The 24,854-nt window shown below is 45.2% G+C and overlaps 1 protein-coding gene across 2 annotated transcripts in view; it reads right to left on the bottom strand.

Moving 5' to 3' along the window:
- Positions 1-24,854, bottom strand: part of TCF20 (transcription factor 20) — a 110,196-nt gene that overhangs the window by 8,222 nt on the left and 77,120 nt on the right. For both annotated transcript variants that reach the window (XM_086712123.1, XM_086712124.1), the window contains exon 3: positions 6,275-6,368. In XM_086712123.1, the coding sequence (XP_086568249.1) occupies positions 6,275-6,368 (94 nt within the window). The remainder of the gene's footprint in view (positions 1-6,274; positions 6,369-24,854) is intronic.

The following is a 24,854-nucleotide window of genomic DNA, read 5'->3' as shown; positions in this document are numbered from 1 at the left end:
GCCACAGAGAAACAAACGGCAGAGCCCACGTGGGGCTCGGCCACCTCGACGCCATAGGGGTTTAGAGAAACGAGGAGGGGGACCACGCTGGCTGGAAACGGTGCCACCCGAGAGGCAGAGGCGGCTCCGTCCGCCTCCCAGCCACGAGGAGTCACCAGCTGTGAGAGACCATTAGTAAAATATGTCTGAAGCTAGGAAACACGTTCCCTCTAAGTTAAAAAGCAGAAAAGAAATAAAGTAATCTAAGTACACACTACAAGCAACTAGAGTTAATGTCAGGTACTTGTGCAAATGCAAGGCTCCTAACAAAATCTGCCAGAGACCACGTCCACCTGTGGCAACATCTCCCGTGCAGACAGACTGCAGACAAACGCTCTCATCTGTGCTTGGAATACCCACAGGCCACCAGGAACCGCCATCACGCTCCTGGCAGGCACAAGAACCAGGGCCAGAGAACTTAGACACCCGCAAGGGCACGGGGAGCCTCTTCTTGGCTGCCTCGAACCAGCCCTTGCTGGGGGGAAGGGGCGCGGTGAGGCCTTTCCTGAGGTCTCTCAGCAGGCACCCGCCCTACACAGCCAGCCAGCCTCTCGATTTGTTTTCCTTAAGCCCCTGGTGATATCCCGCACTGGCCAGAGGGCCTGGTCAGCACTTCCACACACTGAAGTCAAAGTAAATGGCTTGCCGGATCATCACACACGCTGGAAAAGACTCACAAGGTTGTCTCGTCAACAAGACGGCTTCCAGACACAAACACTGATGCCCCAGAAGAGGATTCCGCTTTCATTTCTCTCTACGCTCGTCTTCACTGAGATCCTCATGACAAGCTCCTTGGAGCTTCAGATACTCACATGCAGCCACAGCCACCCTGGGTGTGGATGGTAAACTCGAGGAGGGAGGAAAGGAGAGGGGAGGGCTCATGTCCTTCACACGTGCCAGGCTCCAGAAGCTGTCACCGGCTCACCTGCAACCCACCTCAGAGCTAGTTAGTACTTAGATTGGTAAAATCCAGGCCGGGACACGGGGACCTGCCAGTCTCACCCGCCTTGCTGGGCCCAAGGAGGGGACTATCAGGGCAGGGCAAGCAAGGCCTTGGCACTGCTTCTAGGGTGCAGAGCGTGGCCCCTCCAGGGAAGGGCCAGACACCAGTCCGCTCAAGGGCCCTGAACCCACTCTGCGGCAAGATCAAGATCAAAGTGCAGTGGAAGAGCGGCTTCTAAACGCTGCTGCAAGGGTGGCTGCAGAAAGCAAGTTTCCAGCTGGGCCTCCTCCCGAGGGGAAGAGGAAAACCCCCTCCAGGCTGGATTCTTTATGCACAGTAGTTGTTAATGTGCTACCGCAGTCCTTTTTTTCTTTTGGTCTTAATTGCTGTGGCTCATTGCATTAATATGTCATTTCTTTTGAAACTAGTGCTCACGTTCTCCTCACTGCATCTCCCCGGAGCCCCAGGCTGCGCCTGTGACGGAACAAGTAGCACAGGACAGCCAACCATGATGTCACTAGCGCAGGACCAACAACAGGTGGAGGGAAGCTGTGGCAGCTACGGACCCTCAGGAGAACAAGATTCTGTTTCCGTGGAGATGTCCCCAGCCATAAAAGTTCTCTCTTAGACACGAACAGCTCTGTAAAGGTCTGGGTGGTTCACAGCCAGGCAAAGATGAAAGTGTTCAACTGTTCCTTACAACAAGTAGCAATGAGGGACTCTCCAACCCAGGGACGTATAATTAGGAAGGAAGTCAATCAATGAACGCCTTTCCTGGACACACAGATCCATCACATATAGAACAGAATTCCTCAGGAGACCCTGTGGGATAAACACAAGCATCTATGCCCACAGAGCAGTGTGGCCTTCTGGGTCACTGTGACTCAGGTCATCAAAAAAGACTGATAAATCCCAAGACACGGTCATCCTGTGATGCTGCTTCCTTGGTCCCAGATCTTCACGTGGAGCAGCGGTAAAGCCAGCAGCAGCTGGGGCAACAGCGTCAGGGCCTTGGCCCCACCTGGGCGCCCCCCTGACCCAGGCAGCCCCTCTCTCACCGGATACTCGGCCACCAATTTCTGCCAAACAGTCATGTTCTCAACTCACCTGGGAAGGCCACACAAGACAAATACCATTTTCTTACTAATCTTCAGCTGGTGAAGCAGCCCCTGCTTCCCTGCAGAGTGGCGGATTGAGCAAGCCTCCTTTGCAGAGGAAGAAGAGCCCAGCGCCACTTCCCAGACAACCCAGTCCCGCCGCCGGAGCTTGGAGGAGGCAGTGAACTATAAGCCCAGGCTTTCCAGCCGCTACCCACACGGGGACATGTAAAGTTTAAGTTTAAATACAATGAAGTAAAATAAAAATTCAGTCCCTCATTCCCAACTAGCCACATGTTAAGCACTTAGTAGTAACACAAGGCTTGTGGCTACTATGCTGGAGAGTGCAGATCTAGAACATTCCCATTATGGCAGAGTCCTACCGAGCACCCTGCTTAATCCCTAGAGAAACTGCCAGGAGGCAGGCTGTGAGCCTGGTCCCTAACCTGGCTGGCGCCCCAGGGTGCAGACAGGGAGTGCACTCATGCGGGGGTGGGGGTTGTGTACGATGTTATCTGCCTGTGGCTCACTGGATGTTTCTGGGCAAAGCCTCTGTGCAGGAGATTACCTCTCACCTGGCCACTGACTGGGACAGCCAAATCTTACAGTATTCCCCGCACAAAATTATAAACTGCCACAAACTTAATATGTTTAAACATCTTCATTTAAAAACCACGAAGCTTAAACGAGAAAGAGAATGTAACCAGGGGCAATATCATGACAATGAGAAAAGGCAGTGGCTGGCTCTTGAGGGAGAGGAATGAATGGCTATACTCGGGAATATGCTGGACCACAAGCCAGGGTGAATGACAGCTCCGACTCAACAAAGAAACATGGAGGGGAAAGGAAGAAAGAGAATGGAAAGGACGGACTAAAACCCAAGATCCCTGAATTGACATCTTAAGGCTGTCTTCTTACTCGCTCTGGCCAAGCAGCGTCCCAGCCACCAGCTGCCCTTCAACGTGCAAATGCATACTTTCATGAGAACTAACTTTGGCATAATAAGCATTATCTTTCTGGATCTTTCTGGTGTTCAGCTATGCCTCCTATGGAAACTTGGAAGGAAAATCAGAGAGGGAAAGGAGGAATAAGAGAAGGACTTGTGAGGCAGAGGGCCTGCAGCTCCAACAACCACAATGGAAGGAAGCAGCATCCAGATAACACACTTCTCCCCACGTCTGTCGGATTCTACTCTGTGTGCCTCACGCTGCTGTACCTGCTTCCGCCACCTGCTCAACCATGCCCTCCCCGCTTGCCTGCCAATTCTAAATCAAACCTCACCTTCTGGGGAGAGCGGGGCTGCCTCCATGGAAGGAGGAACTCCTTCCTCAAGCACTCAGGCATAAGAAGCATCCTGCCACTCGCTGCCCTCTCGTGGACCTTTCCCTTTTTCTCCCCCTCCTTCCTGAATGAAAGTACAGTAAAACCTTGGTTTGCGAGCATAATTCCTTCTGGAAACATGCTTATAATCCAAAGCACTTGTACATCAAGGTGAATTTCAAGAACCATTGGCTCAGTCGTGATGTGACATTCGGCGTCACGTACTACTTGTATTGCAAGACACTGCTCACTTATCAAGTTAAAATTTATTAGAAATGTTTGCACAGAACAAGTTACTCACAATCCATGGTTTTACTATATTATGAGGGCCACTGAGGTGAAGCCCTCAGTCACATGCTCAACAAGTTACAGGTGAAAACGTCCACTGAAAGGACAGGAGTCTAAAAGAAGAGGACTTTCCCAGGCTAAAGCTCTGAGTCAAAATTTAAGGCGTCATTGGGGCACTTGGGTGGCTCAGTCGGTTTAAGCATTCGACTCCTGATTTAGGCTCAGGTCATGATCTCACAATTTGTGAGATCACGCTCCGCACTGGGCTCTGTGCTGACAGCGCAGAACCTGCTTGGGATTCTCTCTCCCCCTCCCCTACTTGCACTCTCTTTCTCTCTCTCAAAAGTAAATAAATACACATTAAAAAAAAGTTTAAGGCTTCTGGGGCGCCTGGGTGGCTCAGTCGGTTAGGCGTCCGACTTCGGCTCAGGTCATGATCTCACGATCCATGAGTTTGAGCCCCGCATCGGGCTCTGTGCTGACAGCTCAGAGCCTGGAGCCCGTTTCAGATTCTGTGTCTCCCTCTCTCTCTGCCCCTCCCCTGTTCATGTTCTGTCTCTCTCTGTCTCAAAAATAAATAAACGTTAAAAAAATTAAAAAAAAAAAGTTTAAGGCTTCTGCATCACTCACTGGATGGAACTTTCTGGGCGAAAGTTTCCCCTTCTTTCAACAGTTACGACACTGCAAAATACTACTCTGATCACATCAACAGACATGGAAAAAGGAAAAACTGCAGTATCCTTTCATGATAAAACCACTAAACAAACTAAGAATAGAAGGTAACTTCCTCAGCTGCATCAAGAACATCTATGAAAACCCCATAGCTATCATCACATTTAATGGGTCAGAAACAAGGCACGGATGTCAGCTCTTGCCATTGCTACCCAACATTATGCTAGATGTTCTAGCCAGGGCAATTAGGCAAGAAAAAGAAATAAAAGGCATCTAATTGGAAAGGAAGAAGTAAAACTACCCATTTGCAGATGACATATCTTGTATGTAGAAATCCATTAAAAAACTATTAGAACTAATCAACGAGCTGAGCAAAGTTGCAGGATACAAGATCAACAACAAAATCAAGTGTGTTTCTATACGCTCACAATGAACAATGTGAAAATTAAATCAGGGAAACAATTCCACTCACAATCACACCAAAAATAGTAAAATACTTAAGAATAAATTTAACAAGTGTAAAACTTAAACTGTGAAACTATCTCGTCTGGTCATGAGTTGGAAGACATACTACTGGTTAAGATGGGAAAACCCCCCAACTTTACCTGCAGATTCAGTGCAATCCCTAGAGCTCCAATGGCTTCTCTGTACAGAAACAGACCAGTTGATCTTAATTAAAATTCACAGGAAATAGTAAAGGACCCAGAATAGCCAAAACAATCTTGAAAAAAGGAATAAAACTAGAAGACTCCCACTTCCCAATTTCAAAATCTACTACAAAGTTACAGTAATCAAGACTTCGTGGGACTGGAGAAAGTCCAGAAATAAGCCCATCCATCTATGGTCAACTGGTTTTTGACAAAGTTGTGCCAAGATCATTCCACGAGGAAAAGAACAGTCTTTTCTACAAACGGAGCTAAGACAACTGAAATCCACATGGAAAGAATGAAGTGGACTCCTACTTCACACCATATATAAAAATTAACTCAAAGTGGATCAAAGACCCGTGTATGAGCTAAATTCTTAGAAGAAAACATAGGCATGAATCTTTGTGATTCTGGATTAGGCAACAGTTTCTTAGATATAAGAAAAGGCAGGGACGCCTGGGTGGCTCAGTTGGTTAAATGTCCGATTTGAGCTCAGGTCATGATCTCACTGTACGGATTCGAGCTCCGCATCAGGCTCTATGCTGACAGCTCGGAGCCTGGAGCCTGCTTCGGATTCTGTCTCCCTCTCTGTCCCTCCCCCGCTCACGCTCCGTCTCTTCCTTCCTTAAAAATAAACATTTAAAAAAAAAAAAAGTGAACAACCACCTAAACACCTAAACGTGCATCGACTGTTAAATGATAAATAAAATATGGCCTAAAATATGGTGTCCTTAAAATATGGTTTGGCAATAAAAATGAAGTAGTGACACGCGTCACAACATGGATAAACCTGAAAAACATTATGCTAAGGGACAGAAGCCAGTCATAAAGAGTATGTACGGTATGATTCCACTTCTACAAAATGCCCCAGAACAGGCACATCCATCACGACAAGAAGTAGATCAGTGGTTGCCAGGGGCTGGAGTGGGTGGAGGGTGAGTGACCGCTAACGGGTAGGAATTTACGAGGTGATGAAAATGTTCGAAAACTGATTGTGGTGATGGCTGCACAATTTTGTGGATCTACTAAAAACCACTGAATTGTACACTTAAATAGTGAATCATGTGAATTATATGAATAAAACTGTTATTATGACCCCATTTCACTCCTTTTTATTATCCTCTCTGCATTCCTTTAGAGTTGACAAACAGAACAGGGTCAGAAGTGACAAAAAGAACTATAAAGAGAGGAAAGAAGGCAGGGAAGGAACCAAAATGTACGTCCCGCCCTTCAGATGCTCTGGATAAGGGTACGTAGTCCCGTCTTACCTGCGTCAATGGCACACGGGTAATGGTATCGGAAGGAGCAGCCTTTGTTGTAGCAGCCCAAGGTGGCACCTGCCTCCTGGCAGTGGGAACATTTCTGGAAGGAAAGAAGTGCACCACATCAGCATTCCAGAGTCACCCTCTCCTCCAGGCCTTCCCTAAACCCCATCTGTCATACCTCAGTACGTCTCTGTGGTTACAGGTCTGTGGTGGTGGGGGGGGGGGTGGGGGGGGGGGGTGGGCTGGTCAATTGCTAACCTGCCACCCACTGACCACACGGTGGAAAGGATCCAGCAGGAATGTTTTAGGCCAGGCCTCACAAATGTCCACAAACAGATCAAACAGAACACCGCGGTGGGGCAGGGTCCCCAGACTCGCCTATGGTGCTCCTCCTGCCCACCCACCCGCACACATGCTTGCCCGTCCTTTCCTCGTTCCTGCCGCATCCTAAAATGCCAGCTCTTGCCTGTTTATTTCTGCTGTGAAAGTCTGGGGTAGGAGGAGAGGGTAAGATAGTAAGTTATATATAAACCTTTTAGAATTAAAAGTGGAATTTGGTTTCCAGTTCTTGTATTTGTAAGATTTTATTTTTATTCTACTTTATCCCAAATGCCCAATACAAGTATATTTCCCTTTTCAAAAAAGATGGGCTCCTGTGTGCAAATGGTATTTTTATACACAAATCCTATTTTAAATGCACTAGGAAACCTGCCACAAATTTCTGGCTAAGTGAGACACTATTCTATAATTGAGATGCTCCCCCTTACATGGGCAGGTTTCCTTAAAGCGGGGCACATCTCTATCATCCTGTGATGCGGCGGCTGTGAGCTCTCAATCCTGTCCGCATAGGATATGTGACCTATCAAAAGTCATCGTTATTTGTAAAATTCAACCAACTTGGCCCTACCGAGAAGGATGCAGACTCTTCAGGTGGCTGAGGCACACCCCGATAAGGCTACCTGCATGGCCCAGACACTTGTTCCTGATTCTAGGAAAAGTACCATGAAAAAGTTCTCCCTCAGCAGTCATACTTGTGGAGAGGGATGGCTCCCCACACATGTCCTCGTGCTCCCTGAGACAAAGTGCCTCAACGGCACCCTTCTCCCTCTTGTCTCGTGCAAAGGCAGGGCCCAAGTGGCAGCCTCTCAGGGGACAGTGTGGTCCCCAGATCTGCAGCAGTTAGGACCGCCTCGCCAGTGGGAGGAAGCTCGCCTGGATGGTGCCGTGGAATGGGCGGGACGCCCGGGACACCCCAGCACAGAGTGGCAGGCCCAGGACCAGGGAGCCGGATCAAGCTTCCCTGGTGCTGACGCTACAACCACACTAGCGCCAGCGACCGCAGAGCCCGAGTGCCCCCTATGCAACGGGTGTCCCTGTGTGCCACTGACGCACACCCGCTCAGTCAGCCCCGTCACCTCCCCACTCTCCCTCCAGATGAGGTGCCTGAGGCACCAGAGAGAGCGCACTCACTCCGGCTCAGAGCAGATCCGGGCTGACCACCCCTGGCATCCTCCAAAGACAAACTTGGCTGGAATAGGGTGGTAAGACAGGTCTTTCGGGGGCTCTGCCTTCCTCTCAGGAGACCAACATCTTTCTGAGTGCCGGTGATCAGTAAATGTTTGCCCTGTGCCCTCGCACCCTTGCCAAGGCACAAAAGATTACTCGGCCTGGAATAAACCAAGGGCAGCTGGCAGCATTCTGAGTGGCCCGGGACCGTACCTACCTTTGTCCGTGCCACAGAGCACCTTCAGGACAAAGGGAACATGGCTGATTGGTCAGGGGCCCTGCCCGCAGCAACTCCTGCTGCCTCACCTCTGACTCCAGGAGCCCCCAACAGTCAGGTATCCAGAGCGCTTGTGCTCCAGGCCCTCCCTACCCTGGAGAGTGAATCTCAGTCAGTGGTGGTCATTTACAGGTGGGTGCAGCAAGCATTTCTGGAAGGCAAGTCTGCAGTTTAAGGAACTTCTAAGGAAGTTTCACCCCTCTTAAAAAGGGACAAGAGGCAGGAACAGGCTGTCTGCTCACTCGGCCTCCGTGAGGATGGGATGGTAAGATCTGCCGCCATCTTCATATCACCACGAGGGGACAGCTGTGAAGATAAAGCCCAAGCTGCTGAGGACAGCAAAGTGACAGGGTGGAGGGAACCTGGACCTCTGAGACCCTGCTAAGGATTACATTAACTAGGTCAGGGACCATCCCATCTCCAGACTGTTAAGGGGGAGGACACTTAAAAAAAAATCACTTTTGGGGCACTTGGGTAGCTCAGTTGGTTAAGCGTCGGACTTTGGCTCAGGTCATGATCTCGCGGTTCGTGAGTTTGAGCCCCGCGTTGGGCTCTGTGTTGACAGCTCAGAACCTGGAGCCTGCTTCTGATTCCGTGCCTCCCTCTCTCTCTCTCTCTGCTCCTCCCCTGTTTGCGCTCTCTCTTTCTCTCAAAAATAAATAAACATTAAAAACTTTTTAATAAAAAAAAAAAAAACATAAAAAACAGACATTCTACACAGACCCCCTATGAAAAGCAACCTGGAGAGCAGGATTTGTCATCACCCAAGTTCACAGACAGGAAAGGGAAGCAATCAAGCTTGGATGTGAACAAGGTCCATTTCCTTTCTACCTCAGCACATGACTCTGTCCCCTGCAGCCCCTGCAGAGCTTCTCAATGCTCCCTGCCCTGAATCAGCCCACAGACCACAGGTACTATCTTTTGCATAAAGAAAGCAAACTCACCACTCATCAATGATACTTGTTTCTTTCAGTTAAAAAGCATAATTAATTTACTATATTGCATCCAGAGGAGAAAGATTCCGTTATGGTATACTTGGGTCTTGAAGAAAGGACATTAAAGAGTTTGTTTTGTATGTATGTATGTATGTATGTATGTATGTATGTATGTATGTATTTCAGTGGTTCTCAAAGTGTAGTCCTTGGACCAGCAGCATACAAGCATCACCCTGGAACTTGTCAGAAATGAAAATTTTGGGATTCCGGGAAGACGTTGGAGTAGGCAGGACCAGGAATCTGTCTCCCTACCTGGTCGATAACTGAACTGGCCGAATCTGTCTGATAGAACTATTTTGGAACTCTGGTGTCTGTTGTAGGCATGCAACTTTCAGGGGAAGACTTGGGTGGTAAACTGCAGCTAATTTTGGTCAATTCCAGCTCCTGGCACAGTGGCTTCCATCTCCCGTTCACAGCCAAGCTCCAGGCAGCTGTGCACATGATCCTGGAGCAGCTTGCACACAGCCTGGGGGAGCCAGGGTGGGCAAAAAGAAACCCATCCTCCAAGTATCAGTGTATTGGGGGGAATCTCTGTTCTGACTCATTATTGCTTCAGATCACAGAGGTGCAGATGGAGGTGGCCAACCACGCTGTACCTCCCCCTGACTGTTGTAAGCCCCTCCCCCTCAGGCTGAAGGGACTTCTAGGAGATTTAAAAGGCTGGCATCCTCTCCTCACCATTTTTTGCTTTTTTCCCTTCTGGGAGCTAGACATTAAAGAGTAGGATGTTAAAAGAACAGCTATATACTTGGGTGCAATTAGAAAGTGACCCATGTGTTCCCACGGAAAGGCTTAGTAAAGACCTGAGAAGGCTTGAGTGACACCTCAAGCTGATCCCAGACACAGAAACAACATACAACAATGGAAAACAAACAAACAAACAAACAAAACCAAAACAATTAACAACCTCCCAAAAAGCAAAGTTTGGGGAAGGGGGAAGTATGATTTTCAGAGTGATCACATTATTAAATACAAATTTCCAGTGTTCAACAAAGAAATCACAAGACATACATAGAGACAGGAAAGGCCAGTCTATTTGAAGGAAATAAATTAAACAACAGAAACCTTCCCTGAAAAAGACCTAACGGCAAGTACACCAACGACTTTAAAAGAACGGTCTTAAAAATGCTCAAAGAAAGAGAAAGTTAAGAACACAATGTGTGAACAAATAAAAATAGCAGTAAAGAAGTAAAGAAAACCTAAAAAGATACCAAAAGAAATTCTTAAAGCTGAAAAGTGTAACTGGAATTTAAAAATTCACTAGAGGGATTCAAATGCAGACTGGAGCAGGCAGGAGAAAGAATCAGTGAACTTGAAGATAGGACGATGGAAATGATGGAGTCTGAGAAACAGGAGGGAAAAAAAAAAAAAAAAAAAAAAAAGACTGAAGAAAAGTGAACAGAGCCTAAGGGAAACCATTAAGTAGACCAACATAGGCAGTGAGGGAGTCCCTGAAAGAGAAGAGAGTGGAAGGGGCAGAGACAATTTTGGAATGGCTGAACATTTCCTAACTCTGATGAAAGACATAAATATAAACATCCAAGAAGCTCAATGAACTCCAAGAAAGATGAACTCAGAGACCTACAGTGAGACATATTACAATCAAACTTTCAAAAGCCAGAGAGACTCTTGGGAGAAGTAAACCATCACAAGCAATCCTCTCTGTATGACTACTTGCAGATTCCTTATCAGAAACTTTGGAGACTGCAAACAGTGGGCTGATACATTCAAAAATCTAAAGAAGGGGTGCCTGGGTGGCGCAGTCGGTTAAGCCTCCGACTTCAGCCAGGTCACGATCTCGCGGCCCGTGAGTTCGAGCCCCGCGTCGGGCTCTGGGCTGATGGCTCAGAGCCTGGAGCCTGTTTCCGATTCTGTGTCTCCCTCTCTCTCTGCCCCTCCCCCATTCATGCTCTGTCTCTCTCTGTCCCAAAAATAAATAAACGTTGAAAAAAAAAATTAAAAAAAAAAAATCTAAAGAAGAAAAAAACTATCAACCAAGAATCCTATATCTGGCAATGCTGTCCTTCAAGAATGTAAGAAAAATTAAGACACTGCCAAATAAACAAAAACTGAGGGAGCCGATGGCTGCTAGACCTGCTCTGCAAGATATACTCCAGGGAGCCCTGCAGGGTGAAGCTGTACAGAGGAATAAAAAGCTTAATAAAGGTAAACACACTGGCAATTATAAATACAGGTGCTATGGGAGCAATGGCTTGTAACTGCATTTTTTGTTTTTCTACATGATTTAAGAGACTAATACAGCTAAAGAAAAAAAACCCAATTAGTGTAAAAGCTAGTATTACTGTTAACTTTGGTTTGTGACTGCAAATCTTGTTTTCTACATAATTTAAGAAAACAATACATTTAAAAACTTATTAGTTTATGTTTTGGGGCACACAATGTATAAAGATGTAACTGGGGGACATCAACAACAGAAAGGACTGGAGCTGCAGAGGGGCAGAGTTTTTGCATGTTATGGAAATTAAACTGGCAAAAAAATAGCTATTAAATATATAGGAAAGGAAATGACAAAGGAATTTAAATTTTCCACCATTAAAAAAAATCAACAACACAGAAAAAAGACAGTAATGCAGGAAATGAGGGACACAAAAACCATAAGACATCTAGAAACAAAATAGCAAAATGACAGAAGGGGCTCATTATCATAATTACTTTAAATGTAAATGGATTAAACCTTCCAATCAAAAAACAGAGACTGGCAGAATGGATATAAACTTATGATTCAACTATATGCTATGCATAAGAGTCTTACTTTAGATACAAAGACAAAATTGACAAAGTAAAAGGATGGAGATACTCCATGCAAGTAGTAACCAAATGAGTGGAGTGGTATCCTATTATCAGACAAAACAGACTTGATGGATAGAAAAACCAGACAGAAGAAAGAAAATAGAGGACTTAACCTTATAAAGCAACCAGTCTAACAGACATACACAGAACATACTACCCAACAACAGAACACATATTCTTTCAGTGCACACAGGACACCTTCCAGGACAGACCACATGTCAGGCCACAAAGTAAGTCTCAACAAATTTAAAAAGATATCATACAAAGTATCTTCTCTGAGCACAAAGAAGTTCGAAATGAGTAACCAAAGGAAAACTGGGAAATTTAAAAAACTGTGGAAATTAACATACTTTTAAACAAAAAGTGGATCAAAAAAGAAATCACAAGGGAAATAAAAAATATTTAGAGACGAATAAAAATAAAACCACAACATATTAAAACTTTTGGGATTCAGCAGAAGTGGTGCTAAGGGGGAAATTTATAGCTATAAACACTTACATTAAAAATAAGATCTCAAAGCAACTATCTACCTTTATAACTTAAGGAACTATAGAAAGAAGAACAAACTAAACCCAAAACTAGCAGAAGGAAGGAAATAAAAAGGATTAGAATGGAGATAAATGAAACAGAGATCAACAGCAGAGAAAAATCAGTGAATCCAAAAGTTGGTTCTTTGCAACACTCAACAAAATCAACAAACCTTTAGTTAAATGGACTAAGAAAGAGATAGGAGACTCAAATTACTAGAATCAGAAATGAAAATGGGGGCAATACTATTGATTCTACAGAAATGAAAAGGATTATAAAACAGTACTATAAGCAACTGTATGCGGATAAATTGAATAACCTAGAAGAAATGGACCGATTTGCAGAAACACAAAACCTACCAAGATTAGATCATAAAGAAATAAAATACCTGCATACACATGTAACTAGTAAGGAGATTGAATCAGTAGTAAAAAATCTCCCCCCAAAAGAAAAGCCCTGGACCTGATGGCTTCACTGGTGAATTCCACCAAACCTTTGAACTATTTCAACACTGAACTATTTGAACTGATATCAATTCTTGTGAAACTTTCCCCCCTAACTAGAGGAGGGAACATTTTCAGAATTATTCCAAGGCCAGCATTACCTGATACCAAAGTCAGACAAAGACAGTATATATATATAAACAACAATAACAACAACACAAAAAACAAATATCCTTTATGAATATGATATAAGAATCCTCAATCTAAATACTAGCAAACAGAATTTAGCAGCATATTAAAAGGATTATATGCATGACCAAGTGGGACTTAGTCCTGGAATGCAAGGCTGGTTCAACATAAGAAAACTGTTTGTTGTAATACATCACAACAGTATGAAGGAAATAACCACAGATCAACTCAATTGATGCAGAAAAAGCATCTGACAAAATTCAACACACTTTTATGATAAAAACACTCAACAGAATAGGAATAGAAGGAAATTACCTCAATATAAACAAAAGACATATATGAAAAACCCACAGGGAATATCATACCTAAAGGTAAAAAGATGAAAGCATTTCCTCTAAGATGAGGAACAAAGAGAGGATGCTGGCTTTCACCACTTCTATTCAACACAGTACTGGAGGTTCTAGCCGGAGCAATTAGGAAAGAAAAAGAAATAAGAGGTGTCCAAACTGGAAAGGAGAAGTAAAATGATCTGTTGGTAGATGTTATGACCTAATATGTAGAAAACAAACACTAAAGAGTCCACAAAAAACCTGCTAGAATAAATGAATTCAGCAATGTAGAAAGATACAAAATCAATACACAAAATATCAGTTGCATTTCTATACACAAACTGAATAACCTGAAAAAAATTACACACACTTTTGATTTTCAATAGCATCAACAGAATATTTAGGAATTAACTAAAGAAGTGAAAGACTTGTACAATGAAAATTATAAAACATTGTTAAAAGAAATTAAAGAAGATATGAATAAATGGAAATCCATCCATTTTCATGGATTAGAAGACTTCATATTTAATTAAAGCGTCAATACTACCCAACGTGATCTGCATATTAAAAAAAAATCCCCCCCCCTTTTTTTTAAAGAAATACCTATCCTGAAATTCATTTGGACTCTCAAGGGACCACAAATTGCTAAAATAATCTTGGACAAGAAGATAACTGGAAGACTCCTACTTCCTGATTTCAAAACTTACTACAAAGCTACAGTAATCAACAGTGTGGTCCAGGCATAAAGACAGGGATATAGACCAAGACAACAGAGCAGAAAGCCCTGAAGTAAACTCTGGCATATAGAGTCAAATGATTTTTGACAAGGGTGCCAGTACCATTCAGTGAGGAAAAGGACAGTCTTTTCAACAAATGGTGCCAGGAAAACTAGATATCCACATGCAGCAGAATGAAGTTGGACCCTTCCCTAACACTATATTAAAATATTAACTTAAAATGGGTTAAGAACTTAAATGTAAAACCAAAACAATAGAACTCTTAGAAGAAAACATAGGGCAAATGCTTCATGACATCGGGTTTGTCAGTGATCTGTGGTTTATGACACCCAAGGCCCATATAACAAAAGAAAAAAGAGAAATTGGACTTCGTGAAAATCAAAAAAAATTTGTGCATTAAAAGACACCATCACCAGAGTAAGAATGGTGATTTACACAATGGGAGAAAATATTTGCAAATCATATACTGAATAAAGCATTAAAATTCAGAATATACAGAGAATGCCTAAAACTCAATGGCAACAAAACCACCTATTTCAAAAATGGGCAGAGGCCCTGAACAGACAGTTCTCAAGGCAACATACAAATGGCCAATGAGCACATGAAAAGATGTTCAACATCACTCATCAATAGGGAAATGCAAATAATAAGATGTCACCTCATACCCATCAGAATAACTACTATAAAAAAAACAAAAAACAAAAAACAAAACCAAGGGCACCTGGGTGGCTCAGTTGGTTGATCGTCTCTTGATTTCAATCAACTCAGGTCACGACCCCAGGGTCATGGGATTGAGCACCATGTAGGGCTCTGTGCAGTACACGGAGCCTGCTTAGGATTCTCTCATTCTCTCTCCCTCTCTCTCTCCCCCTCTGCCTCTCTCTCAAATTAAAACCATACAAAACAAAACAAAACCCCAAAACCAACAATGTGGCAAGGATAGGAAGGATGTGGAGAAAAGTAGAACCCTTGGGCACTGTTGGTGTGAACGTAAAAGGAATAGCTACTGCGGAAAACAGTATGGCAATTCCTCAAAACATTCAAAATAGAATTATCGGGGCACCTGGGTGGTGCATTTGGTTAGGCGTCTGACTCTAGATCTCGGCTCAGGCCACGATCTCACAATTTGTGAGTTTGAGTCCCTCACTGGGCTCTGTGCTGATGATGTGGAACCTGCATGGGATCCTGTCTCTTCTTCTCTCTGCCCCTCCCTGGCTTGTACTCGTGTGCGCGTGCTCTCTCTCGAAGTAAACTTAAAAAAATAAAAAATACAAATAGAATTACTGTATGATCCTACAATTCCACTTTTGGGCATATAGACTCAGAAATGAAAGCAGGGTCTCAAAGATATTTGTACGCCCATGTTCACAGTGGCTCTACTCACAATAGCTAAGATGTGGAAGCAACTCAAGTGTCCACTGACAGATGAATGGATAGGTAAAATGTGGTGTATACACACACCAGAGTATCATCCCGCCTTAAAAAGGAAGGAATTCTGATGCCCTGTTACAACAGAGAAACCTTGAGGACACCATCCTCAGTGAATTACACCTGTCAGAAAAAGACACATACTGTATGATTCTACTTACATGAGACAGCTAGAATAGTTAAGATCAAAGACACAGAAAGCATAATGGTAGCTGCCATGATCTGGGGATAGAGAGGAGAGAATGGGAGTTAGTGTTTAATGGGCACAGAGTTTCAGTTTTGCAAGATGAAGAGTTCCGGAGAAGGAAAAGGAAAAGGAAATGTAAATTCTCAAGGCCCATCTCAGTCTGTGCCGTGACAAGTGTCCACGCAGTTCTGACGCACAGTACAATGTGAGAACCCTTGGTCCAATTTCAACTCTCCAACTTTTTAGCTGAGGAAAACAAAGACCCAGAGAGGTGCAAGAACTGGCTGAGCTAGGATTTCAGGTGTCCTGGGAGCCATTTAGTGCTTCCCTCACTATACTTCTGTCCCCTACTGACCAATACCAATGTAGATTATGGCGGGGGGGGGGGGGGTGATAGGCAGAACTACGCCCCAAAATGTCAAAGATGTCCAACCTCATTCCCAGAACCTGCCACCTTACATGGCAAAGGGACTTTGTAGATGTGACTCGGTCAAGGACGCTGGGATGGGCAAGAGTATGCTGGAGTCTCCAGGTGGCCCCAATCTAGTCATGGGCCCACTCAAGCAAAGGATTCCTCCCAGAGGTAGTGAGAGTTGAGGGTTTTCGGGAGATGCCAACACCGCTGGTTTCAAAGATGGAAGAAGGGGCCATGAGCCAAGAATGGGGGGGGGGGCCTTAGAAGCTGGGTGAGACATGCAAACAAATGCTTCCTTAGAGCCTCGAGGAAGAACAGAGCCCTGCCGGCACCTAGTGTCACCGAGTGTGAGCCTAGTGAGACCTGTGCGGGACCTGAGACCTACAGAACTATAAGATGACAAGTCTGTGCTTCCAGCCCCCAAGTTTACAGTAATGTGCTACAGCAGGGATAGGAGACTAGGAAGTGGGGATTTCCTGCGAAAAATCTCACAAGAAGGAAGTGACTCTTCATTTTCCTTTTACGTTCTTCAATGTAACAGATTTCTCCCTCATGGCAACACCCACAACTTTCCTCGCTTTTTATTAGACAAATTCTGGCGTCATCAGTGACACTGGACCTGGAAGGGACACTGGCTCTGTCATCAGTGCCCTTGTTTCTGGTTTAAGAAACAGAGGCAAAGTGGCCCGCTGGAGATCACGTAACCAGAAGTACCAGCACTTCAAATTGCAGCCCTTTTTCTTCTGAACCCCAAGCTCGACATTCTTTATACCACATGGCCTTCCAGTCCCCTTCATCCACTCAACTCTCCAACCTTTGAAAAGTACTTCCTACATGCCAGGTGCCAAAGACAGAACAGAAAGACCTCTCTCTACAGCGTCTTCAGTTTCCATCCCATACCCCAAATCAATACCCAGGCTAATACCATTTCCAATTGGATTTTTATTTGCCTTTTAAAGAAGCTGTTTACACTATCATTCTCCTACAATGCAAATAATACAATAAAGTCACTGCACAGCTAAACGTCCTTTGTTTTGGACTACACTGTTGTTACAAATTTGGGGATATTCATTCCTAGGGGAGGTTGAGGCCACACAATACTGCTCTCCACACAAGTGAGATACACAGTGGGGCTTCAATCATCATTTCTAAACCAAGGAATGCCTTTTTTTTTTTTTAATGTTTGTTTTTTTTTTTTAATTTTTTTTTTTCCAACGTTTATTTATTTTTGGGACAGAGAGAGACAGAGCATGAACAGGGGAGGGGCAGAGAGAGGGAGACATAGAATCGGAAACAGGCTCCAGGCTCTGAGCCATCAGCCCAGAGCCTGACGCGGGGCTCGAACTCACAGACCGCGAGATCGTGACCTGGCTGCTGAAGCCGGACGCTTAACCGACTGCGCCACCCAGGCGCCCCAATGTTTATTTGTTTTGAGAGAGAGAGAGAGAGAGAGAGAGGCAGAGAGAGAATCCTAAGCAGGCTCCGTGTTGTCAGTACAGAGCCTGACCTGGGGCTCAATCCCATGAATTGTGAGATCATGACCTAAGCTGAAATCAAGAGTCAGAGACTCAACCGAGAGCCACCCAGGCACCCCAAGTCAAGGTATGTTCTTTTCCTTTCAGTGTTCATTTATCTTTGAGAGACAGTGAGACACAGAATCTGAAGCAGGCTCCAGGCTCTGAGCTGTCAGCACAGAGCCCAACGAGGGGCTCGAATCCACAAACCATGAGATCCTGACCCGAGCCAAAGTCAAACACTTAACCAATTGAGCCACCCAGGTGCCCCTCAAGGTAGGTTTTCAAACAAACAACAGCCCAATCTTCTCAACAGCAAAATTTTCATTTATTATTGAAGAGAATGGGGTGCCTGGGTGGCTCAGTCGGTTGAGGGTCCGACTTCGGCTTGTGTCATGACCTCACGGTTTGTGAGTTTGAGCCCCGTGTCGGGCTCTTGTGCTGACAGCTCGGAGCCTGGAGCCTGCTTTGGAATCTGTGTCTCCCTCCCTCTCTGTTCCTCCCCTGCTCATGCACTGTCTCTGTCTCGCAACAATAAATAAACATTTAGAAAATATGTTTATTATTGAAGGGAATAAAGGTTATTTTTAAGCAACTCTTGTCATTTCTGATGTTGTTATCTTGGCAAATGGATTGTAAAATGTATCCTTAGTTTGGGGGCACACTTAAACAACAGAAAGTGGCCAAACACCCACCCCGACCCTTTCACCAGCCCTTCTCGCTGTCCCAGAGGCAGGGCTCACTGACTGGAGGTGGCAAACTGCAGGAGCTGAACCGCTTAAGAGCGGTTTAATCCGTATCTGCCAGGGGCTCTGAGGAAAAGTTTTGCGTGCCTCTTCATTCACAGAAAGCCTCTTTCCTGGGAGATGTAACGGCGACCTGAATAATCGCTCTGTTTAATGAGCATCTCGAAGCAGCCTCAGAGCACCGAAGCATTTGGGTCAGAGTATTATTAGTGTTGGTGATAACTGGTCCCGTTCAAGGTTTGAAGATCACACGTGCCGCCTCTACCGTGCCCGAGATGGCTTTTATCTGCACGCGCTTTTATGCGTGCTCACGTTATTTACCCACTCCTCTTTGTCCACCTCCCCTCAACCGTGAGACTCACTGTTGTGTCCCCAGGACAGCACGCCGCAGGAACCGCGAATATGAGCTGGCGGAGTGAGCGCGAGGTCTGACGATTTCCAGAGCTTGAGAAAAATGAATGAGGCTACTCTTCGAGAGAAGTTAAACAGCCGATGCTGGTAGCGCTTGGAGAATGTGGAGCAAGGTGTGTGCTCCTTCTTGGCTACCGGCAGGAGCTTTTCTCCCCCCTCTTTTAATTATGCCTTCTAGATCTAGGACAGAAGCCTCTGCTGCCGGAGCAATCTACTCTAGCTACGTGGCAGCGACATGGTTGATACACAAGGAGCTGCCCTTTAAGGCCCTCAAAGCAGCTTTCTTTGACGCAACTCTGCATCCTATCAATTTTCTTTCAAGAGCACTTCAAGGTGTCGGCCGAAGCAATCCATATAAAACCTTATATGTTTTGGGTCCTTGCTTCCTCAGAGCTAGATAATCTCCTTATGTTCTCTCACGAAAGCTCATGAGACCAGCTAGAGCATTTTCCTGCTGCTCGCCATTCTCAGACTCCAGAGACGGGCTTGGCGACAGCCTCTGGAACCCACACCATGGCCCAGAGCGCCACCAAGGCTTCAAAGCCAACCTTGGAGGGCCAGGGAGATGCCCAGGTCTTTTCCAGCTCTACAAGACACGCAGCACACGGGCTTGAAAGGTGTGCTTGTGTCCCACAGCTGTTCTAGCAAATGCATCAATTTTAGTAACTGAATCCATTAAATACACCTCTCAGTAAATTGGGACGACACCACTGTAAATGCCAGTCGGTCACATTAGCAGCACTCACTGGCTAAAGGGTGTGTGTACCTGAAAACAAAGTGTCAGGTTTGACCAGCTTTTCAGAAAACATGCGGACAGCCCAATGTCACTATCATCCAGGTGTGGAGCCGCGCAAAGGCCGGTGGAAAAAGAACCTGAGGGTGTCAGCTCTTGTACCAAAGCCAAAGTCAGCACACCAATTTTATCATCTGTAAGATGGGGATAACAGTATTTGCTTTAACTTCCTCATAAAGTTCTTATGTGAAGTAACTGTGAAATGTCTTATAAGTTAGAGTTATGTAATTACTAGGACTTATAAAAACATGGAAAACCCACCTTCATCTATAACGTGTCATATTTTTGACAGTTACTGATGTCAAAATTAGACCCACCACAAACCAAGTAGAGTCTATTAAGACAAACTAAGTCAAACAATTATTTTTTGAAACACTTCCCTTGCGAATCCTGCCTGAAACAAGCCGACCCTAGGTGGTCCTGAACACCCGCCACACAGTCGTACTGCTGCTTCGGGGGGTGTGTATGGTCAGCTTTTCTCTATAAATAATGGCAATTAGTTGTGGTGTTCTGTGCAGCACTTTCGCGATGGAAGGTACTAAGTAAACAAGGAGGAATAAAACCACACACAATCAAGTACAAATTAAACACTTGCAGGAGATCAAGAGCATCTTAACGTACCCAAAGCAGACACACTGAGCACAACCAGACCGAGGAAAAGTGCCCTGCGGGCTGGTCCCCTGCATCTGCAGATACTTACACCTTCCTGTTACGTGGACAGCAGGCCCAGGCTGCCTCTGCCAGTGTCACGAGCCGCACGCTCCTAGCCACAGTTCTCCCAGCCCACCCCCACCCTTGTTATGCAGCCCCACTCACTCGCGGTGGAATGATCTGGAATAATTTCTCCTGCTGCTTCTGGGTGTCCTGCCACAAGGGGCTGAGGGCCCGCAGGTGGGAATGCTCCTCCCAACACTTCTAGAGCCTAACGGCTCATCTCTGTCCCCTGGGAGAGTCATCTGCTTCCCACCAAAACCAAGAGAAGAAACATACACATGCACAATCTTCCTTCATCTGATCATTATCTTTCAGGTATAAAAATAATCTAGAAGTTGAAATACTTTTAGACCACCCCCCCCCCCACTCCCCTCCCATGTCCCAATCAAAAAGTGGTTCTGCTGCTGGCCCTGAAATTATTAGTTTCTTTGGGAAAGCTTCTCAAACGACACGATAAACCTATAGTAATAAGGGTCTCTGTGGCCGAGTAGGGGTTGAGGGGTGGGTGGTCCTGGAGGTGGAGCAAAACACAAGACAGCATGATCAAGGTCAAAGTCAACATGCAGCTGTTCTAGCAGTCTCCTAGTTACATCCCTGATCCACGAGGACAGTCTGTTCCCTGAATCCCCTTCCTACTGTCTTTGTACTCACAGATGGATTTACAGTAAAGTTATGCTGCTTTGAATGAGGCCAGAGGGCTTGGGATTAAAGGACTCTTTTCTCTTCATTAACAGTGTCCTTCCTTGTCTTTCTGCACTTCATCTGCCAAACAGAGGAAGCCAGGATTTAGCTACAACCTTGAGCACATGAACAATATATTTAGAGTACACATGCCTTTATACAACAGATATGGTGATTTTACCATTCAGCAAACAAATAAAAGATTAGGGGTAAGATGCAGCTGGGCAAGGGTGTCTTTTCTCTAGAAGACTCTATCACATACACCTTTTTGGTCGTTGCTGTTTTATACATCTAGATTTTCACATGGCAGTGTGCCGAAGCAAGGTACACCTGTTTCCCTCCGTCAGACGGGAAGGGAAGTATTGGCTGACAGGTGAAAGTCAGGCTGGTGCTTCTTTACAGAATCACGGAATGCAAGTTATTCTACTGAATATGATGAAAGGATTTTGACTTCCTGATGAGCCCTTCTTGGGACTTTTAATTTGCCTCATTACCGTGTCCATTCTGAGTCAACGGCACAAAACTGAGAAGTCCAGAAACTGGGAACACGGGTTGGAGGAAAGTGAGTAGGAACTGGATCCCTTGGTCCCTAGGGGCTGCTTACTCCTTACCTTCCCTGGAAGGTACCTCACAGGTGTGGTCAAGGGGCCGTGGATCCTCAGGGGACTTCGCTTTGATACTTAAGTTTGCTTAAATGGTGTCAACTTCAGAAATGTAAAAATCCTTCCTTTTTTATTATTCATTCAACACATTTTTATTACATGCCTATGGGCAAGGCAAAGAGGCCCCCAAACTGAGGACCCAAAGTCAGGTAGTGTCGGCCCTCAGGAAACTTCCAGAAGAACTGGGATGTGTTACGATGTAAATAGGACTCTCCAGCTTAGAGGCAGGATGCCCACCTGGTTAAGGTCGGGAAAGCACTCTTGAGGGGGTGTTGCCTGAGCAGTCTAGCTGTGAAGGAGGAGCAGGAGCTACTGGGGCAAAGAAGGCAGGGAAGGCGTCCACCACAGGGGGAACAAACAGGAACAGGCAGTCAGGGTGTGGAAGGTGCATGTGGTGGAACAGGATTCTGAAGGGGTGGAGCCAGATGAGCAGGAACGTGGGGCCAACGTCACTGCCAGGTTAGGGATATCATGGAAGTTTGTGTGGGAGGGTGAGGAAATGCATACAAGAGGCTGCACTTAGAGACACTGAAGATAAACCGGTAGGACTTGGTGACAAGCTATAGCCAGGAGTCTGTGAGTCGTGTCTCGGGAGCCCTGGTGCGTGGCGGTGCCTTCGCTTGGTGCATGAAGTGGAAGGGGAGCCCTTCGGGCATCAGCACAGCAAGATTCTGATGAGCAGAGGACTCTCAGAGCCCCAGCTCTACAAGTGACTTACCTTCAAAACATTCTGTTTACAGAGTAGAATGTTTTGGACCTAGAACAAAATCTTGACTGGAATAACCAGGAATGGGTTTAATTTCAAATGACATTTTCTGGGGTAACTGAAGATAAAGCTAGAAACCCTTTCCGGAACACATTACACTATTTTGAATTAAATTCATAATCTCTATTGCCTCAGAGTGATGATTCCATTATTAGGAATATTCTTGTAAGATACTAGGTAAAGACTAGGCGTTATCAAAGTGACCCCAAGATAGAACTTAAAAACTTGCTTCTAAAAATGAATCTCAGGGCACCTGGGTGGCTCAGTCAGTTAAGCGTCTGACTTGGGCTCAGGTCACACAGATCTCACTCAGATCTCACAGCTCATGGGTTCGAGCCCTGTGTCGGGCTCTCCACTGACAGTTCAGAGCCTGGAGCCTGCTTCGGATTCTCTGTCTCCCTCTCTCTCACCGTACCTCTGGGACCTGTGCTCTCTCTCAAAAATAAATAAATAAACATAAAAAAAAAAAAAAAGAACGCATAATAGAAAACATTACAAAAAAGTAAATCTCTGCTGGGAAGCTTTTTTTCTTTATCATTTTCTTGTTTATTTTATTTATTTTTTTTCAACGTTTTTTATTTATTTTTGGGACAGAGAGAGACAGAGCATGAACGGGGGAGGGGCAGAGAGAGAGGGAGACACAGAATCGGAAACAGGCTCCAGGCTCCAAGCCATCAGCCCAGAGCCCGACCCGGGGCTCGAACTCACGGACCGTGAGATCGTGACCTGGCTGAAGTCGGATGCTTAACCGACTGCGCCACCCAGGCGCCCCATTTTCTTGTTTATTTTAAAGTGGAGGGGAGAAAAAGAATGCAGTGAAAGACATGTTCCAGTTAGTTAGCTGACATCTCCTATATTTGCCTTCCTTGCATTCAGTGGGGAATCTTGGTTCCTGCCTCAAATACTGGCGTCTAAAAAGAGATGAAAACATGAAATGAGAAAAAAGGAGAGAAAGCCAGGTTGGAAAAAGACCTTCCTTGAGAAAGGAAACCAACCCCTGGCCCTGCCTCTCACCAGCCAGATGAGCATGGCCCAGTTAATCTATTTAAACCTCGATTCTCTCAACAGTAAATCGGGGATAAAATCCCACTGGGAAAAAAGGAAGGAGGTGGAGAATCTTTTAAGAAAACTGGTGAATGAGGTGGGGGGTGGGGGCGTCTGGGTGGCTCAGTCGGTTAAGTGTCTGATTCTTGGTTTCAGCTCAGGTCATGATCATGCAGCTTGTGGAATTGAGCCCCACATCGGCTCCATGCTGACAGCGTGGAGCCTGCTACGGATTCTGTCTCTCTATGCCCCTCCCCCACTCGTTCGTTTTCTCTCTCTCTCTCTCTCTCCCTCTCAAAATAAATAAATAAACTTAAAAAAAAAAGAAAGAAAACTGATGAGAGGGAAAAAAACTCAAACCATATAAAACTCTAAATGTGTTTGACAATGAGGGAAGAGTGTTTTGTAAATGACATGTAAGGTTTTCCTAAGACACCCTGCATAAAAACAGAAGGAAAAAGTTCCAGCAGTGATCCCAAAGGGAATGGACAGCCATTCCAGAACAACCAGAGCCCCCCCTGGGCTTATCTGCAAGGCCACGGGAAGCTGGAGATGGACAGCAGCACAGATTTCCAGGAAGATCTGGCTTTTAAAACAATCCACCACTGGGGCGCCCGGGTAGCTCAGTCGGTTAAGCGTCCGACTTCAGCTCAGGTCATGATCTCGTGGTCTGTGGGCCCCCAGCCCCGTGTCAGGCTCTGTGCTGACAGCTTGGACCTGGAGCCTGCTTCGGATTCTGTGTCTCCCTCTCTCTGCCCCTCCCCTGCTCATGCCTCTGTCTCTCTTTCTCTCAAAAGTAAATAAACATTAAAAAAATTTTTTTGACACAATCCACCACTAGCAATTAAACACAGCTATTACTACTTATGTGCGCTTGTTTTGAATATTTATCTTTTCACTGGAACATTTTTAACAGATCAGGAACAGTATTTACCCCCTCTCAATTATATGTCTTCATATAAACACTTTACTGATGACAGTGGTCTCTGAACACATACAGGTCCTAGTAACCATTTCTACCAAGTGCCCGCAAAGCTGAAACAGTTTATAACGATCACGTGTGGAATGAACTTCAACAGTTGATGAGGTGGGCGCAGATACTGACTACCTGTTGTGGGTTTTAAATGTTCTAGAATTCCCTCTCCTGGACTTAGAGTCTTCAAGTTCAGCCATAATAAAGGTATAAAGGCAAGACAAAGCAATATAAAGCAATTTCCCTAACAAAATGCATCCACTTGCCAAATTTAAGTTAAAACCAATCTCTATCCCCCCACTTTCTGGAATATTAAACTGTTAAAAAACTGTTAGCTTAATCGTTTTTCTTTTGCACAAAACATACAGTTATGTTAATATACATTCTTCATAACTCCACCTATCAAAAACTCCACACAGGTTTCGCTAAGGATG

Source organism: Puma concolor, chromosome B4 (genome assembly GCF_028749965.1).
Source record: "Puma concolor isolate L17-30 chromosome B4, mPumCon1.1.hap2, whole genome shotgun sequence".
Taxonomy (NCBI): Eukaryota; Metazoa; Chordata; class Mammalia; order Carnivora; family Felidae; genus Puma; species Puma concolor.
Note: the sequence above shows the minus strand (reverse complement) of the source record. Positions and strands in the feature narration are given on the sequence as shown.